At 39.6% G+C, this 19,776-nt stretch overlaps 3 protein-coding genes across 3 annotated transcripts in view; 1 reads left to right on the top strand and 2 right to left on the bottom strand.

The window, feature by feature from the left end:
- Positions 1 to 369: 369 nt before the first annotated feature.
- On the bottom strand, positions 370 to 11,883 carry LOC120807006 (activin receptor type-1B-like). The gene is made up of 9 exons (XM_040158602.1): positions 11,771 to 11,883; positions 8,194 to 8,439; positions 6,946 to 7,212; positions 6,580 to 6,810; positions 6,282 to 6,449; positions 4,750 to 4,906; positions 4,509 to 4,633; positions 4,247 to 4,377; positions 370 to 2,998 (listed from the first exon to the last, which is right to left on the bottom strand). The coding sequence occupies exons 1-9, from the start codon at positions 11,835 to 11,837 to the stop codon at positions 2,873 to 2,875; spliced, it is 1,518 nt and encodes a 505-aa protein (XP_040014536.1). The 5' UTR covers positions 11,838 to 11,883; the 3' UTR covers positions 370 to 2,872.
- ankrd33ab (ankyrin repeat domain 33Ab) lies at positions 11,873 to 17,645 on the bottom strand. Its single transcript, XM_040159035.1, has 5 exons — positions 17,517 to 17,645; positions 17,277 to 17,406; positions 16,789 to 16,929; positions 14,816 to 15,539; positions 11,873 to 11,960 (listed from the first exon to the last, which is right to left on the bottom strand). Exons 1-5 carry the CDS (start codon positions 17,643 to 17,645, stop codon positions 11,873 to 11,875), a joined length of 1,212 nt encoding a protein of 403 aa, XP_040014969.1.
- The window catches only part of arhgef25b (Rho guanine nucleotide exchange factor (GEF) 25b), a 35,471-nt gene continuing 27,586 nt past the window's right edge, over positions 11,892 to 19,776 (top strand). Inside the window, exons 1-2 of the mRNA XM_040158600.1 lie at positions 11,892 to 12,004; positions 17,571 to 17,795. Coding sequence (XP_040014534.1) covers positions 17,686 to 17,795 — 110 coding nt within the window. The 5' untranslated portion in view covers positions 11,892 to 12,004; positions 17,571 to 17,685. The remainder of the gene's footprint in view (positions 12,005 to 17,570; positions 17,796 to 19,776) is intronic.

Raw genomic sequence — 19,776 nt, forward strand, 5'->3', positions numbered from 1 at the left:
ATCACTAACTTTGTTGTTGCCAGGCAGGTCACACAAAATTATTTTTTACAGCTTTTTCGCCATAAACAGCTGCCAAGCTAAAAAAGACACCATGGGAGCAGTGAGTGAAACAAAAAAGTGAAGCTGGGGGCCAGAAAACCAAAACAATGAGCTGAAAGGTGCTAAAATGCTCCATAAAGCTGAGGGGAACTGGAGAGTCTTGTGAGTTCATTGCTACAAGCAACCCTTTGCATATACAACTAGTTATGTGATCCATTGTTAACATAAAAAATTTTCTTATTGCCACTTTACCTCTTTTTCAGTACAAAGATGAAAGAAAATAGAAGAATTAGACACAGCATAGGAAAACAATTGTATTTATTACTCTATATTAGAAGATACATGATTGAAATCCTGAAGGGGTTTGTACATGGATGCAGTTGTCTCTTTGCCAGAACTGGACAGAGACCTGGGAGTTATGTCAACCTGTAGTATAATACCTCATTTCTTAAGACTCAGACCCCACTATTGGAGCAAGGTATTACAGACCTTAAATACACTTTTTTTTTTTTAAACATTGTAAGGCAGATACAAGTTGACAAACATACCTCTTCAATGTATAAATATGGATGACATTCAACCACCTATTTAACAGCAGAGCTTCCCAGACTTTCCAGCCAAAAACAACAGCATCAAGTGCACTCTGTCTCTTCTTACTAACAACCCATAAGACTTAAAACAATACAATGCAGGTGAGCAAGTGATTCTAAATTCAAAAAGTACTGGCAAAACACATTTGAGAGACAGCATTGAGTCATTTCAGTAGTATTTAGTTTCAACATTTCTTCTCCCAGAGATCCAAAGAAACTTCACATTCTCTCCGGTCCGACGGAGTGTACTGCAACTGCTTGGCATGATTTATGTAAACAGTCTCATTTTCAGTGGCGTGATCTTAAATAAACACTGGAGGCCATGACCAGAGATGATTCTGAGAATAATTTGGTTTTAATGCTGTGAGGTCAGTAGTAGTGCACATGTGGCCTTTCAGGCTCTCATAGGGACTCGCAGCCTACACATATAAATAACATGGGAAAGACTATACACACCAACAGTACCAGTTGAATTTGCATACAACTAAAGACAAAAGTGCACCTATTTCCTGAAAACAAAAAATGTAGACAGTGATTTCTGACAATGTTAGCACTCCAAAAACAAATAACATACAATTTGCACATTGGGGAGGTAATGCACGGTGAACGAAAGGCGCCACAAGGGGAAACATTGATTAAAAATCAAATACTGCTCTGCAGTAAGAGAGAGCTAAAAGAAAAAGTCAACATAAGCAGTGTGTCTGACATATACAGTGATGTTACTTCAGAGGTCAGAAAGTAGACTGGTACATAAAGATGGTATAAAAAAAGATTCAACCATCTGAAACATGACCTAAGTTTCAATCAAATGTAACTCTCAGATATACACAAGTATTACCTCAAAAAGCTAGTCTATGTGCAGTAGTTACTGTATACATGGCCAGAGTGAATGAGCCCTAGGGCAAAAGAACACCGGACATGATTTGACACTATATATTTCTCTCTCGCATTGAATGTACAGTCTAGATGACTGGCTGGCTGCTGCAAAGGTTTATCTGAATATTGTGTATACCAGCTTATCTGAGGGAATGGAGCCAATGTACATTTTCATGGCAGGCTATGCTCTACGGGTTGACTGACAAACAGCGGCTACATTCAGAATAGGACACTGTTATATAAACATACTACATATACCACTGTGCAACATGCTGCATTTAGTGTTTTGCATCATTAGTGTCCAGATCTGAAGCCAGCGAGCGTGTCAGCTGAGAAGTTCAAGGACAGGACACATACAGTATCAAGCCACTGGCAGCTTTTGCTCTACAACTAGTCGAACCCTCCATCCTAGTGAAATCCATTTTTATTTTATAATTCCTAAATGTGTATTTTGCTTAAGCTGGTTTTAAACAGAGGGAAAAAAGCCTGTTGATTGGTAAGCATAAAGAAAACCTGAGCTTTACAACAGTTTATGAGAAAGGCTCCAGGCAAGTTGTCCAGAGGCTAAATCATGTTTGGCAAGGTGCCCTAATGCTCCGGTGACTTTGAAGTCTTACCTCGCTGAAAGTCAATGGGCTGCACTTCGGCAAACTGTCTCAACTGCTCTGTACATGTTAACATGGAAATCTGCATTTAACTAAACCACGCCGCTGCCGCAGAAGCAGATGGATCATTTTCTTTGACGGATTTCTAAGCTGTTTGTCGTGTGATTGTGTGCTATAGGTGTGGCATAGAGAAACCTACACAGTAGCCTCACAAACACCTATATATTAGATCTAGACACTTAAATAACATAATAAGTAAAAATAAGTTAAAAACACCCCTAACCCTCCCAGCTTGCCCCCTTACAAAGACAATAAGAGCGAATGCTGTTCGTTAACTATTAAGCAAAAGTGATCAAAGAGACTCGTAAATATCAGCAAGTGATTTTTAGAATGTTAACTGGTTAATTACATATCCTGCTATTGATTGCATACAATTACACAGGAAATCCAAGGATCCTTGTTAGTATAGAACGTAGAGTGGAACAGAAAGGTTAAAGTAGGGCAGCGGTAGCTGAGGACAAGACAGGAAAGGTGTTCTTGGTAGTTCGGCTGGGTAAGCGAGGTAGGGTTTGTCAGAAATCAAGTGGCTTCAAAACTGGCAGAAGTGTCTATGGACTACTATTTTACAAAGTGCCACTCTCCATCATATCTTCTTAACTTTGTGCGTTCTTTGCAGAAGGGCCCAGACCCTTCCTCTCACTGTCCTATCGTCTGGAGCCGGGTCCTGCTCAGTGCTCTTTCTCAGTGCTCTGCTGACTTCGCTCAGACTTTAATGTCCTCTTGAATACTGAGCTGGGACAGGGTCTTTTTGATTCGCAAGGCTGTCAAGCGGGCAGCTCCATTAGCATACCAACACTCCCTCATGATTTTGCCCATAACCCGCAAGGCCTGGAAGAGCAGGAGGAAAAAGTGAATGAGGAATTAAGATGCTGTATGGTGGTATGAATAAAGTTGATGGTACAAATGTTGCACAGGTAGAGTAGTAGGCACAGTATTTACAAATGGCTTTAAAGGATACCACCTGTTTATCACAACTGGTTCATTTTTTTTTGTAATTTTGGGCATAATTTTTAGTGTCTATGATAACACTGTACTCATCACAGTAACTGTTCAGATTTGGGAACACCAAATAGCAACACTGCTATAAAAAAATTACAGTGGAGCAAGGAACACAAACAGTTTGTCAATCATACAGGCTGTAAATGTAGCTTGACTTTCACTGGATAGTTGAGGCCAATATTGATATTAGTGATTGATAGTTACAGCTTCAAAAGAAATCTGATAACAATATATTGGCCAATATTCCTTTTTTTAATGAATAACATAAAACAATTTTGATAATTCTATTAAATTTGTTTATTATATTAATTGTTATGGTATATTTATTGCTGTTATTTTATCCTTTCCTTATGTCATTCTTTTAATTTTATTTGTGAATTTTGATTATTTTTATATTTCATCTAATTCACTGTAAGGCAGTGTTATATGTTTTGAAACCTTGATGTTTTATGTGGTGTTGCTGTCTTGGCTAGGATACTGCTGTAAAAGAGATTTTTGTTCATTTAGGTAATAAAAAAAGACTTATGATCAAGATATGTACTGGGCAGCACAGTTAATAGTTAAAAATAAACCTGTCAGTGCTCTCCGTGGACACATTATGTAACAGTGACACTGCTTCTATATGATCTCAAATTTCTGTAAAGCTTTCTTGTTATTCAACGGTCAGCAAATACACAGATACTGATAGATATGCGATTGATACTATTTGTAAACAAGCCACCAGTTTTCCTAGGTTATCTAAACCTTCATTATATTTAAACCACTTCTTGGAGGTAAAACCAAAAGTGAGTGCACCTGAAATGTTCACCCTGATGGCAAAGAAAAAACTGTGTATAGTCAGTCTGGTCCACTGGCTTCTTTTTAGTGATGCTGCAGCGTTCCTAGACCTATTCCTAAATCAGTGAGTACAATTTTACTATTAGCAACAGAAATAATAATAATATTAGCAAGTACAATTTGACTATTTGAAACGGAAAAACTACAAAGATAACATCTGGGTTGTGTTCAACTAGACTTACCCTCTAAAAACAGTGCAGATATTCATCATGTAACATTTTTTTTTTTTCATTTTCATACCTCATAGCTCTGCCACCAATTTGGGATGTTGGGTCGTAACTTTTGGTCACACACCACCTTCCTCATCTCCTCTATGGAAGGATCAGAAGGCACCAGGTCATAGTAGGGCAGCTGGTACTCTTCATGGATACCTGATCACACAGGACAGTGATGAGGTCAGATCAGTGCTGTGTTCTCAGCTTGTGACATTGAAATAAAAAAAAAAAAAACAAACCAACCACCACAGGTCGAGTGTCCAGAGTGAAAACAAAAAGAGTCTGACCTCCACTGTTACAGCGGCGCGCAATCTCCCAGTAGACCAGCCCCAACGCGTAGATATCAGCACATTTGAATGAGTCAAAGTGTCTCATGTTGATAGTCTCATCCAGAACCTCTGGAGCCATGTACCTGTAAGAGGTTGTAATGATGTACAGAATTAAAGAATATTCTAGGAAAGGTGTCAATGATACGTGTGAGAAAGGAAGGTCAGTGTTATGTCAGCAGGTGTGTATGTGGACACAGACCTCTTGGTGCCCACCCTTTGATTGGGGGCGATGTCGATTGTGTCAGTGGCAGAGTCATGACGGACAGCCAGACCCAGGTCAGCGATAGCACAGGTGCAGTTCTTCTTCACAAGGATGTTCTTGGACTTCAGGTCTCTGTGGGCGATGCCTGGCTTCCCTATCAAGACATAAATGTACATGACAATCACTTGTGAATTCTTTTTATGTCTCCAATTACATTTTTTCACATATTAATGTCAATTATAATGTCCTTTTTATGAGAAGCTGGAAACCGCAACATGTTGTTTAATTTTCCTTTTTGGGGCATCAGTTATGTTGATAAAAGAAAAGAATACACTCCTCCATTTATGCAACAAGATTTCCTCAACTGCACTTTTATTTTCAATGGCAGGCAGTTAATCAGACTCAGCAGTGAACTGCTTTCAAAGATAATCAGTAAATAATTTATAAAACTTTTCATCAGATGGCAGTTTCCGTTTCAGCAGTACATACTTTCCAATGCGATGCAGCCATGTATGTGACTGTGACAACAGCTAAACATAATGAAAACTTGGACATGAGACCACCAACACATGCCCTTGGCCATACCAAATATATAATGTCACAGCTGGAAAAGAATTCAGGGCATTTAGTTAGTGGAATTCACCACGCTGGATTTTAAGTCTCCACTAATTTTTGACAGGCTAATTATTTATTGAACCTCTTCCTCAGCTATTTTAGTTATTCACACACCGTTAAACAATAAGAAATGTCTTGAACATAATTTACATATTTTTCTACAATTTTTCTAAGTTTCTATTTTAAATTACTGAATATATTACAAACATATTTTGTTAACTACACAATTAGTCTTTTATTGTGGGTTACATCTAATCAAATTATACATGCTTTTGTGACACGTTTGATTACTAAATCCAGTTACATCAGAGTCTTGCAATAAAGGGCAAAGATCAACAGGAGAGGCCTTATGCAAGCCTGTGGGCGGAGGAAGCAAAGTAGGAAATTGGTTTCAAACAGGAAATTTATACAGCCAGCACTGAAAGTGGTGAAAAGCCCTTGCTGACAGAAGCATTTCTCAATACAGTTGTTTCCAGATGGTAAACACGTAATGTTTTTTCCACTGTAGACTTCCTTTAAGCATTACAAAGTGTGGAACTGCCTGGATGAAACAACTGAATGATAGCTTTTCGGCTCAGATTTAAATTCAGAGCAGTCACAGATATATTTTACTACTGGTGGCTACTACACAAAGAGTTGAGAAAGTAAGTCATGTTTGGAGCAGACTTGACCTGCTCAGGCCTTGAGGTGTCATTACTCTGACTATGGCTAAACAACAATGAAAAGAAACTCTGTAACTAATACTCATTACTCCAGACACTAAACCATGTGGTTGAATAGGATATGCAGTGTGTTACATGATTTAGCTTGTACGTGGAAGTGTCACCATTCGAACTGTCATGTTAATTAAAGGTGGAAGCTGGGGAAAATGAAGTAATGCTTAAAGGGCAAATGTACAATTATACAAACACTACCTTGTGTTCCAAGTATCTCCATGTGCAGATGTGCAAGGCCGCTTGCAGCTGACAGCGCCAGTTTGATCATTCCTTCGGTAGTGACAGAGTAGCGGTTCAGGTAGTCAAACAGAGAGCCATGCTCATGGTAGTCTGACACCAACCACAGCTGGGTCCATGTGCCATTATCTGAGATAGGAATATAGAAACACCCAAGAAATGATAAGTTTACCTGAGAATGATTAATTATTACACAGTAAATGATTCCCCCGTTATTTGACCACAAAATTGAACATGTTGTGATGTTACAGATGCGCACCTTTGTTGTCAGCAGCTATAAAGCCCAGGATGTTCTCATGGCGGAGCATGATGGTCTGATAGATCTCAGCCTCACGGAACCAGGAGCGCTCTTCTCTCGATGAGAAGATCTTCACCGCCACATCGCCACCCCTCCAACGTCCTCGCCACACCTCCCCAAAACGCCCCTTACCAATGATCTCCTGCAGGACAATAGTTCTGGCCACGGTCCGCTGGACAAACAGAGGCAGACCTGCTCAGAAAAGATGAGAATAGAGATCAGTCATCCCCAGTCTTCTGATATAAATTTGATCTAGAGATGCCAGAACCAGTGTAAACTACAACACGCGTGTTGGCCAGCGGATTTATTATCACATTGTCAACTGACCTGAGCCTGAACCGGATGTGGACAAATCATAAATGAGGTCCTGCAGGGTCCTGTCTTTGGCCAGGTACAGGTGGTCACAGGAGGGGTCCTCCACCTCCAGCCTCTGCCTGTGGTTGTAGGCTCTCTGGTGGTACTGATACAGGAACACACCCACCAACAGTAGCAGACACAGCAGGAACAGCGGCCCTGCAATCACGGCGACTAGTTCCACCAGGCCCCATGTCCCTCCTGGGCCGTAGCCTCCCTCCAGTCCTGATGGACTTGTCACTGAAAAGAGCACAGTAGGAAATGAATATGTGACATCTGGCACCCAGTGCACACAGAAGACTGACTTCTTTCTCTGAAAAGAGAAGCTTCATGTCCTCGAATGGATGTCAGTGTAAAGCTTTTGTCTAAGCAGACAATTAGAAAACTGAGTCAACATTTGACTCTTGCATTAATCTACATTGATTATTTACAGTTATTTCACAAATAAATACTCAATTGTCAACACTGAAAGGCTTTTACTGTGAAAACCACAAAAAAATTCAGTTGAAATTAGATTAACAGAGCTGCTTATTCTCCCTCTTGACCACTCTCATATTATTCAGCAGTGCTTCGTCTTTGTGAGGTTTGTGTCAGATTATGGATTTCTCTTCAAATCCACCCTTGATTTAGACATATTATTTTTTTTAAAATTAATATGGATCCTTGGAGTTATTTGTGTTTTAAAATGCTATAGCTGGTCCTAGCATAAATAATTCTTGTGGTGGTCATTCAAGATCGCCAGACATGCACGGTGCGGGCAAAAAAATTTCTTAGTCTTTTAACATACAGTTTTGCCCAGTTCACAGTTTAGATGAGGATATCCACACACTACGAGTATGTGCGCCAGAGAACCAAGCAGAGTGTGATTTTTGTTCTTGCTGGGGACTGATAGTGTCCGCAATTTCCTGTCATAATAGTTCCACACTGACAGTCTTTCTCTCCACATACGCTATGCCAACTATTTAAGGACACACAACAATACACCATTGAAAAACTAATCTTTTCAGGAACCATGAGTCAAAAAAAAAAGGGTAAGAAGTCCAGAGGCACTGAGATGTTTTTTGGTAACATCACAGACAATGTATGACATTTACAGCATGTTCTGGGCTGGCCTGGGGTTAACACACTCACTATATGCGAGGGGCAAAGACATTTCTTTTTAGTGTAATTTACAGTATTTTCTCTTGCTGTGTAAGCTGCGTGACACTTGACAGTTCTGACCTGAGGGTACTTTGAGGTCAATGCTGTTGCAGTAGTCGGTGTAGCAGCAGTGGATGTTGAGAAAGCCCTCTGCACCGAGGCAGTAGAATGGCTGTCCAGGGGGCACAAGCTTGTCGCGTGTGATGCAGATACGGATGTGCTGCTCTTGGCCGTCAATGAAGGAGGTGGAAGCCATGCAGGCTCCATCGGTCTCACACTGGGAGCCAGTCTTCTCACACTGGGCAGTCGTACAGTTACACCAAAGAGCTGCAGAGACGGAGGGGGGTAGAAGAGGCAAAACAGTCTGAAAAACAATAATTTGCCTGATTGAGAATAATGAACCTTGCAACTCTGTAAGTGCTGCAAATTAATATAGTGTGCACAGGCTGTGAATTTATTGTTACAACACATCAACAGTCAGTCAAAGCTAATAACAAAGTACTGCTTTTGTTCTCAGCTGTACAGGCTCTTACAGTACACATCATGTGCAGTAGAGGGCAGTAACAGCCAGCAGATTCACGCTGTGTCCCAATTCCATACTAGAACAAAATACAAAATATAAGTACACTCAAAGCAGACGGTATGCATAATAATCACAAATACGGTTGATTTTTGAGTATGCCGTTGAGCATGGAGGATCTACTCACAGCTGGAAAAAAATTAAATAAATTATGAGTAGTATTAAATGTTACAAAAAACATTTTGATGCAGTAGGTCAATATTTTTGTATACCAACTGCTCAAACAGTATACTATGACTATAAGTACATGGTACATTTTGTGTAGAATTAGTATATAGTAGTATGGATTTGGGACACAGCATCAGTATGCATGACACCTTACAAACAATATGCAGCCTTACACATATCCTAAAAACGTAAAGGACAATAACTACTAATGCTCTGTCAATGATGAACTTCTGTTGTGGTTTCTTTAGCATGTGACATCTCGCTTTGTGGTTGCCAATTAAGATTAGTGCAACAGTTTGGTTTGTGGGAGATATGTGTGAGGTGAACCCGACCGACTGACCCTGACATGGCTCAAGAGAATTTTGTACTATATAATTATTATTATTATTAAGATGATTATTGTTTAAGTATTCAGGGAAAATTTTCTGAAGAAAATTGAGTAACGTCTTGCGAAGACGAATTAGAGACTTAAAGACAGAGAGACAGAGGATTGTATTGGCGAGGTCAGGAGGTAAAGGTAGTGTTAGAGGTGAGGTGGGGTGTGTCAGGGTGGCATGTTCTTTGGGAGGATGGGTGGAGAGTTTATGTGAGGGCATGTAGGAGTAGCGATTAAATGAACAGCTGTGACAGTCATTAGACTGACAAGAGATTCAGACTTCCTCTGTGAAACTGAGTAATGTTATTACACACAGACATCCAGTAATTTTGAAAAGCCCCCCAGTGCATTCTCAGTAGAAAATGACTCTGCTAGAGACCGTGTGGTGGATTTGTTTGCTGGAAAACCCACACACATGCAGCTGGTCAGTGTCCTCTACATCATACAGGGGAAATCCAGATTTGTTACAACATGATTTGTGGTACTGACTCAAACAATGCTTACACCTACTTGGCAGATGCTGGTGCTCAAATACGAAACACAAAAACAACCACAGAATAGATAAGGAATTGGGAAGATAAATTCTGACTAAACATGAAATAGGATTGACATTTCAGACTTTCCATGGCTATAAATGCAACATCTTTAATCCACATTGGGCCTACTGTTTTAAAACCACATAGGAGTCCTCAGAGAACAAATAAGTATTAGGGTTGTAAATTCTCAAAACATACCGAAATATAGCCAAAAATACTGACTACTGCAGTAAAAGGCAATAGTAAGAAGGGGTTTTCTGGCTGTTTACATTTCAAACAAAATATAATAACAACAAAATACTACTACTACTACTACTAAATCACAGTGGAAAAAATGTTTCCTTGGAGTTCAGCTGCTTGAGCACTGGGTCGTCTTTGCTACACTTTTTTTGTTTCACAGCAGGAGTGAGTGGCCATGTTTTGTGTCAACATGTTTTACAGCACATACAACAAGTTGATGTCCCATGCTTTTGAAGACGCCAACAGGCACAGAATTAAGACACCAAAATGTGCACAATACCTTGCACTGTGTGGGGGCATAAAGGAAATGCGCTGTAAAGCTATGAAGTGCTCCTAGTACAATTAATAGGTTGCAATGCCAGAAGAAAGAAGAAGGAACAGTGTCCACATTTCTTAACATCATTTTGACATAGAGGTGGGGGATTTGATGTACCTTCTGATGACAGAAATTTGACAACTGTTTATACTGTGACAACTATTCCTTTAATTATCTGTTTGTGTTGATCGACAAATCTTTTCAATTAGTCGATCGACAAAAAATTAATCAGAAACTCTTTTGATAATCGACTAATCCTATTTAATCATTCGTCAAGAAAAAAAACCCACCAAAGATTCTCCGGTTTCAGCTTCTCAAATGTGAGGATTTGCTGCTTTTCTCTGTGTCATTGAAAACTGAATATCTTTTTAGACTGCTGGCAATAACTGTTAGTTGAAGCCCTGGATTTATTTATGGCAGTACTGGATTAACAAGATTTTTGTGTCAATGTGATGAACTGACTTTCCCATCTGCTTTTTTTTTTTTTCTACAAACTGTTTCCAACTGAATTTCCAGGAAATGCGAATGATAAATAAGGATGATATACACATCACCCGCTCCTACCCTGCCCCATCAGATAAGAAGCCATGCACATATCCAACACTGCTTTTGAATACATTCTAATCTCTCACACACAATCTCTTACACACAAGGTCTCTTACACAGTGGAATATTGCCGAAAAAAAATAACACTACTGAAAACCACTCAAGACACCGAATAAGCACACCACACATAGTCCAAATCATGATAAACTGTGAAACGATCCACTATCAGATAATCCTAAACTCGGTTTATTTACAGTATTAACATCTGTGTATTATCTATCATTATTGCAACACTGTAAAAAGAGCGTAATCTCCATATATGCGCCTGGATGTCGTAAACATGGCATTTGTCTGCCTACGAGTAATTTGAGTCCATCCACTCTACATAAATTTGAGCACCTTAAAACCTTGTCCCATGCAGTAATATCCTCACGGTGCCATTATCTAACCAGCGACATGCCAAGTGTCTCTGTCTCGGTTAACATTCGAGCGATGTAGAGAGGCAACTAAACGTTTACAAAATATTAGGGAAAGGTTGTAGGAAGAATACACAGCCCCCCAAAACTAAGCAAGACTGTCTCTGTTTACAGCAAAATAATTCACTGAGCTGACAGCCCAATGCTACCGGAACACAGGTTTAACTGCTGTTTCAGACTAGCCTAACTAGCTGGGCAGCAACAGGGAGACGGTGGGATATAATGTATTTAAATAATACCCAGGTCTATATAAATGAGGGCTGACCTGGTTTCATATCAGTGGCTCAATTAAATTTGTCGTTCGGCCAGGCTAGGTAACCTAGCTAACGTTAGCTCGCAGCTAACTCCACATCCGCTCGCCTTGATGCTGGCAGCGGCCCTGAGCTTGCTTACGAATAAAAGAAAAAAGAAGCTACTCACCCTCGGAGCTTCTGTACAGGACAGCCTGGACGACCGCGACGGCTAACGAAATCCTTAGGTTAGCCATGGTCAATAAATTCCCGGTTCATCGCATTAACACGTTTAGTTAGCTAGGGTTAGATGGGGCTGCCGAGGCGAGATGATGACAGCTAACCAGGCTGTCAGTTTACTAACATGCTCCACCAGCAGGCTGCAGCACAGACACGGACAGACAGTGGAGATTAAAGAGGTGAGGTGAGTATCTATCTATCTATCTATCTATCTATCTATCTATCTATCTATCTATCTGTCTATCTATCTGTCTATCTGTCTATCTGTCTATCTGTCTATCTATCTGTCTATCTGTCTATCTGTCTATCTGTCTGTCTATCTATCTATCTGTCTGTCTGTCTGTCTATTCTGGCCATTTCTACATCCATTTATCTAGCTAGGTTAAAGGTCAACATCTTGTGGGTACAATTTTATATATGACAGGCTGGGTGCTTTGAGAGAGAGATAATGTGATAAAATACATACATATCAGGTCACAGAAGCCACTCACAGATGGCCATTTGTCAACACCAAATCTCAGCTGCAAGACCTTCTCATTAGGCTCTTATTGCTTTGAGATCCTCCCAGATTTATTTATTTAAGAGGAATGGAGAAATGGCTGCTTCTGCAAATATCTTATTTGTCAATATATTTGATTTCTTTCTCATTACCTCCAGCTTCACATACACATTGATTTGGGATTATTGTCTTCAGTTGTGGTCTTTGATTGGTTCTGACTGATGTCAGCCTTTGTACATTGAAGCTGCTCCACTGATTCACTGGGGGTTTTTTTTGAACTGATTATGTAAACACTTGCCTATTTTTCACACTCAACAGGTACAGAGGAACATTAGCATTCATTGGAGAAGTCCAATATTCAATTTCCGTTTACTTCTGGTTATGTCTCCACCAACTCCAGAGGAAAATATAAAGCTTTATATCTGCTAAATTCTCCACTGTGTTCGCCAGTTAGTCACTAACTTTCCCTGTCTGCTGTTTGGTGCAGGGCAGCTGGTGTGCAGTTGCTTTAAAAAAGGTTATGATCCCTCTGTCCTTAGCAAACATATACCAATTTCTAAGCTTCCCTTTATATCAAAAATCCCTGAGAAAATGGTCTCAAATCAACTACTGGAAGTCTTGATCAATAACAATATTTTTGAGAAATTTCAATCAGGTTTCAATAAGGATTGGATGACAATACGTTTTCTTCATCTTACCTGAAAAAACGGAAATCCTTATTATAGGCCCCGTGCTCACTCATGGCCAAGTTCTGCCTGCTCTTGGATCTCTATCTCAACATGTGGTACCCACTGTTAAAAAACTTGGAGTTATTTTAGACCAGACCCTCATTCTTCAGTCCCATGTTAAAATGCTAGCGCTGTTGTGGTTTTCCACTTGTGAAATATATCTAGAAAATTACATTGTTTATTTCTTTTAACGATCTTCAGAGAGTTACTCATGCTTTTGTCACTTCTTGTCTGGATTACTGTAGTACATTGTTTAAATGCCAAAACATGATTACATGGTGGCAGGGTGTCCAAAATGCAAGCGCCAGACTTTTAATCAAATCACAAAAGCCTGATCCTATCTCCCCCATTTTAGCTTTCCTTCATGGGTTGCCCATCTTTTTTAGAATTGATTTTAAAATTTTACTGTTGACTTTTAGGCCCTCTTTCTTTGTGAAGCACTTTGCAACTGTTGTTTTGAAAAGTGCTATATAAATAAAGTTATTTTTATTATTATTATTTATCAGACTTAAATAATCAATCCATTTGATGGAGAATGCAGAGGTTGGTGGTAATTCTTTGTGGGTTCATCACTATGAGCAACATCTTTCACATTAAACATAGTAATTTGATCCAGCATTAATATAAAACTTTTGACCAGTGCAGCTTTAAACATGAATAAATGAATTGATAATGTTTCACTGTCCTATATTTATTAGTAATTTCAAAGAAAACTGATTCCATGCACTCATAGAGTTAATAAAAGCAGGACATGTCTGTGAAGATTCTCAGTCACCCAGGTCATGGTATTTCTAAGTGCTATATGAAGGCAACTGGATTTGAGGTTCCAGTTGCCCTCGTATAGCATTTAGAAAAAAGCAGGATATTTAATATGAATATGTTACTGGTAAGGTCAAGAAAAATGGCAATAAAACTTGAAATAACTGAACTAGAGGATCCTCCACGTTGATGCATGTTCGCTATATGCCGTAGAGAATTTACAATTGATTTTTGGCTGACTATTTACAAAAAATAACTTACAAGAAAGAAAACAATACTATATAATAATACAGTATAAATATATAAATAATACATGAGTTTTGACATAGGTATATATTTCTACGTTTAAATCTTGCATAGGGAATGGATATTCAGGTATATATACGGTATATGTCTGCCTTTCTGTGTTTTACGTAAATGATGAGGTAGATACTATAAATGCTTTAGCACCTGTAAGACTGACTATGTAATGATGGATTTCATGCCTTGTATCATAATCATTGTCTTTTTTTTAATTCTATATATGTATGTATATATATGTATATTTTTTATATATATAATTTATATATTTATATAGTCATGGAAAATAAACTTTATTTTCTATCTTAACTACAATATATAATATTTGTCTCAACTTTTAGACAGACTAAAAGCTTCAAACTCCTCCTGAAAAGTTCTCATTTGGGGTCCTTTGTCAGTCACTGTTAGGAAAGAAAAAATATCTCCTCTAATACCTATTTCCCCGTAAGGTTATAGGTTATAGGTCTATATGCTGAATGTTTCCAACATATACGGTTTCAGTTTCAAGCCCTGAGTTGAGCACATTTTTTAAAAACATATTGTTCTCAAAAGGGATGATTTGTACAGCAGAAGAGCCCTTTTTTGAAACTCCTATTTTTTGGCCTTCTTGCTGTCTTTTTCCCTTTTTTTCTCCTTCTTTTCTTTCTCTGTCTTGTCTTTCTCAGCCTTCTTCTTCTCCTTCTTTTTCTCATCCTTGATCTCCTTGTACTTCCACTTGGGTAGTTCCAGGAAGCCCTTTTCCCTTTTCCTCTTAGTTTCTTTCTTTGGCGTTGCCTCTGTAGGCCTGCTGACATTGATCTTGGGGATGCAGCCTGAGGGGAACACGCTGTTCCTTCTTGCCATACCCCGGGGAATAAATGTAGTAGCAACTTTGGTCGAGGCCAGTGAGAGGATGCTGCCTCGTCGCTCGGTGTCGGCACAGCACGTTGTAGTGATGGACTCTGCAGAGTGGAGTGTGGGAATGATGTGTGATACGGAGCTGTCGCTGTGGCATACCGAACTCTCTTCCAGCTCCTTATCTGGGTGTTTCTTCACCAGCTCTGGTACAGCCAGCCGCCTCTTCCCCACCTCCGGAGGGCTTGTGGGGCAGAGTGGACGGCACCCAGTTGAAATCAGGGGACTATGGACGCTGGTGGTCATGCGCACCATGTGGTCCAAGACCCCGTTGTCCTGGGGGTCACGAGGAAATCTGAATCCAAAGGTGTTTTTTATCTGCTGAGTAATTTTTTCCCTGGCGGTTTTCTCAGCTGTGGCACTAGCTACCCTCTCCTTGAGCTCAGGCCACTCAGGGACATAACTCTCACAAAACTGTTCAGCTTTTGGCCGCATATTTAGGCGGCGGAGGCGATACAAGGTCTCATAGCGACCTGTTTTCAGTGCCCAGTCTCCAGCACATTTTTCTTTTGTGGAGTCTACTGCGTGAATGTCAGCCCCTGGAAAGAAAGATGGTAGAGCAGAGAAATGAGTAGCGTAATGTTTCATTTCAATTTAAAAATGAATAATGTGAACAGCTTCTTCTTTTCAGCTTCTTTTTCTAATTTAATTCGGGTGGCCTTTTGGCCTTTCTCTTGGATGACCATATAGCTGGTCAAAAGAACAGGTGTCATCAATAACATTAAGAATGGGATCACTCTAGTTTACAGGGAAATGCCCCTGTAAACCTTACCGATAAGCCAGCATGCACAATACCAGGGCCCTGAAACTGGAACATCTAAACTCAATTCACTATCAATGATTAATTACATCTGTGTTTTCTGCTATAACATGTCACAAAAAAGGCCAATTATCGGCCTAAACAAAACATTTGCATTTGACTTTCACAGTAGTCATAGTCAGCCAGCCCTGGCTGAGATGTTAAACAATAAATCTTGACTTGCAGAGATTTTAGGCACGTGTGCGGTCTAAAAATAGCTCTGCAAGTGGCTAATCTATAACCAGCCCGCAAGACTAGTAAATCAGAGATTATTCGAGGGTGTGTTAAGATGTCATAATGTCCCCAGAATGATCCCTTAAACCGGTCTGGCGTCACTGGCACTTTCACTCGGCAACAAAGATAGCGGGCTTCACACACGAAACAGTAAACCTTGGGGTCAGCTATTCTCACAGCCAGTGCCATAACTGAGTCCTGGTTAATCAGCTAATCTCAGGGTTTAGTGTTTGAATAGTGTTTGTAAAAATGGGGCTTCCGCATGCTTTGAGTCTTGGCAAGACAACTTTGCCAACAGGATTCTGAGAAATACAAAAATACTGTGTTTTGATCAGACAAACAGTATTTTATAAGTGCATGTAAATGTATTTGTATGCATTTTGTTATTCATGAAGGTTTCAGGGGACACTGAGTAGTTCATGTGCGTAACTGACCGATCTGTTGTTTATTCTTTATGATTTTCCAAGTTATTATGCAATATGAAATGTTGCATAATAATGAACAACAATGAACAACATGTAATATATTCTTATAATGCCAGAAAAGTACTAAAATATATTTTTCCAGACGATATGAGCACATTATGGAAGAAATTGATCAATATTAATATCAAACCAAAATATTTTTCTATAACTCTCTGTATAATAAATGAGGGAGAATGTACTCTGCCTCAATTTATTAATCAATACCTCAAAGAAAGTAATGAATCATTTAAATCATTTGTGCCAAAAAGTTCATAGCTGTTACGTACGTACCAGCCATAACGAGGGCAGCCACGACATCATTGCGGCCGGTCAGAGTAGCTTTGATGAGGGCCGTGAAACCACGACAATCCTTTATTTCTGTGTCTATACCGGGATAATAGTTTAGGAGATACATGACTGTGTTGATATGACCTGGAGATAAAAACACAGAAATCAGAGATTAGATCAGCAGTGTGTCAGAAAATGTGTAACATTTGAAAACTGGCTCTGCTGCTAAGATAACTCTCAATTCACTTGACTCAGATGAAGATATCGTTTGGGATTGGTTGCATCTAAGGAAAGGATTTTAGCTTTACAGTTTTCCGTCTATATAAGTCACATAAGGCTATAGATGATAATTACTACTGTCTAATTATACCATTATTGAGGCAGTTCAGTTGTTTGTGTTGCACTTTACTGCTTTATCTACTGAACCGAACCTTTACTGTATGCATTAAGTAAACTTTTTTGATAATTTCCTGTGTGTAGGTACAACTTACCTGCTTGGGATGCAATCATCAGTGCAGTGTTGCCCTCATTGTCCTGGTGGTTTATGTCTATGAACGGACAGTTGTGAAGCCCATATACAATGTCTATGAAACCCTTGCAGCAAGCCACCATCAAGCCATTCTGTTAGTAATAGCCAAAGATAGAAATCAATGACAATGACATGATTTATTACAGCACGCCAAAGCTTTGAAGTAGAGGTTCTGAATTGTAATTATGAATGAGAACCTCACCCAGCCATTGATATCCAGCTCCATGGCCTCTTCTTTTGTGACCCCTCTCTCCAGAACTTTCCGCAGAGAGACGGGGTCATTGTGGGCGCATGCTTGATACAGTGTCGATGCTGCACGCCCGTTTTTCATCTCTGGTGTGTAGTCTGGAAGCACAGAGTCATCAGAGAGGATGCTGTCTGAATCGGACTCACTCCCAGACAGAGACATGTCGTCCTCGTCAGGGCCTGAGCCCAGGTGGGGGTCCACTGCTGCTGTGGCCATCTTCCAACGTCAGAACAGGTGAGATGGTACTGATTTCTTTGGCTACATCTACAAGAAAATCAAAAAATAGATACTAGTTGGGCAGAAACTACTGGATGTTGTCTATAGCAACAAAGGTCCAATCAGGCGCACTCTGGAGATGGAAACTCAGCAAGGATGATTTTCCTCCCTGGAAAGCTCTCTGTAATTACACATAATGCCAAATTAAAATCATTTCCTCACTGTAGGCACAAATTTGTTGGCGAATAACAACATACTGTATATGCAAGATCTGCCACACTGACAGAAGAAAAGTTAGCTTTCTGACACATTGACAGGGGGTGAGTCTGTCAGTCAGGGATTACGAGTATGTTATCTGTGTGTCATGGTGTGGGTGTGGTTGTATGAGCTCAGCGTGCCTTTTAACTGGATCAGCATCTAAAAGCCCTGCTGAACATACAGGACGTCTAAATGAGGAACAACCCGCCTCAGAATAACCTCAGTCACATGTGGCCCGTGGTCGACTCATGTTTTTACTCCATTTGGCTTTCTGAAACCAAAATGACTATTGAAACTAATGAATTTATTTATTTGTTTATTTATTCATTTTGTGTATTTCAAGCTACAATGTAGTGTGTACTTCATCACAAGCAAAAGTTTACAGTAGAACATAAGTGTTTCTGATACTGTGAAATCAAAGCAACAGCACGGTGCTATAGGAATATTTCACACCTATAAAGGGGATCATTGACAAAGGCTTTCCAAACATTTTCATACCACAATCATCACCTGTTATGTCCATGTTGAACAAGAAAGCACTTCTTCCTATGATAAATTTTCAAGAATCTTTGAGTACAGACAGGTGAAATCTTTTATGCCACAGGAAAGTTCAGTTTCATGAAACAAAAGTATCCTCCATCATTGACCAAACTAACTCAAACTGATATATGAACATAAAGAAGATGCACTTACCATAAAGGGTAATCGATCAGCTGTAAATGTACACGTATCCATGTGTTGGTCCGTTTATGTCACCGATCTGTGACTTCTTGTGGACGAGTTCTGACTTCCTCGAGTTCTGACTTCCTCCAACGCTCCTACTGTGTTTTCAGAGCAGCGCAGAGGTCAGACTTTCCTCCTGGGCCTGTGAATAGAGGTACTTTACCCATTTCAATCCCACATATTGTCATGATGACATAAAACTGAGAGGAGGAGTCTTTGCAGAGTCTTTACAGAAACACTGTGTGCTTAGCTCATCCCACTTACAGCAGCTTTATGGAGAGGATTACCTACTGCTCTGGCCATTTTCATCTTTCAACACAACACTAGTGATTTTCCTTCTACCTGGTACTTATACCTGTTTTTTTAGTTGGCTAAATTAAAGAGAGTTCCACGAAGTTTCATGCCACTTTTTTCCTATCATGTCTTTATTTTGTAAAATAAGTAGATTTCCCATGTTTATGACTACAGCTCCAAGAGACCACTGCAAAATTATCAGTTTCTCTGATTTTACTATTTATACGTATGTGTTTCAGTAAAATGAACATTTTGGTTTTATTCTATAAACTACTGACATTATTCTATCAAATAACTGAAATTTCTCCCAAATTCCAAATATTTGCAGGAAAATGACAAATGGTCAAAATAACAAAAAAGATGCAGTGTTTGCAGACCTAAAATAATGCAAAGAAAACAAGTTCATATTCATTTTTTAAACAAGACATTAATGTTTTAACTAAGGAAGAGTTCAGAAATCAATATTTGGTAGAATAACCCTGATTTTCAATCACAGCTTTCATGCATCTTGGCATACTCTCCACCAGTCTTTCACATTGCTGTTGGGTGATTTTATGCCACTCCTGGCGCATAAATTCAAGCAGCTCAGCTTTGTTTGTTGGCTTGTGACCATCAATCTTCCTCTTGATCTCATTCCAGAGGTTTTCAATGGGGTTCAGGTCTGGACATTGGGCTGGCCATGACAGGGTCTTGATCTGGTGGTCCTTCATCCACACAAAGACGC

The sequence above is a fragment of the Xiphias gladius genome, chromosome 21 (assembly GCF_016859285.1).
Source record: "Xiphias gladius isolate SHS-SW01 ecotype Sanya breed wild chromosome 21, ASM1685928v1, whole genome shotgun sequence".
NCBI lineage: Eukaryota > Metazoa > Chordata > Actinopteri > Istiophoriformes > Xiphiidae > Xiphias > Xiphias gladius.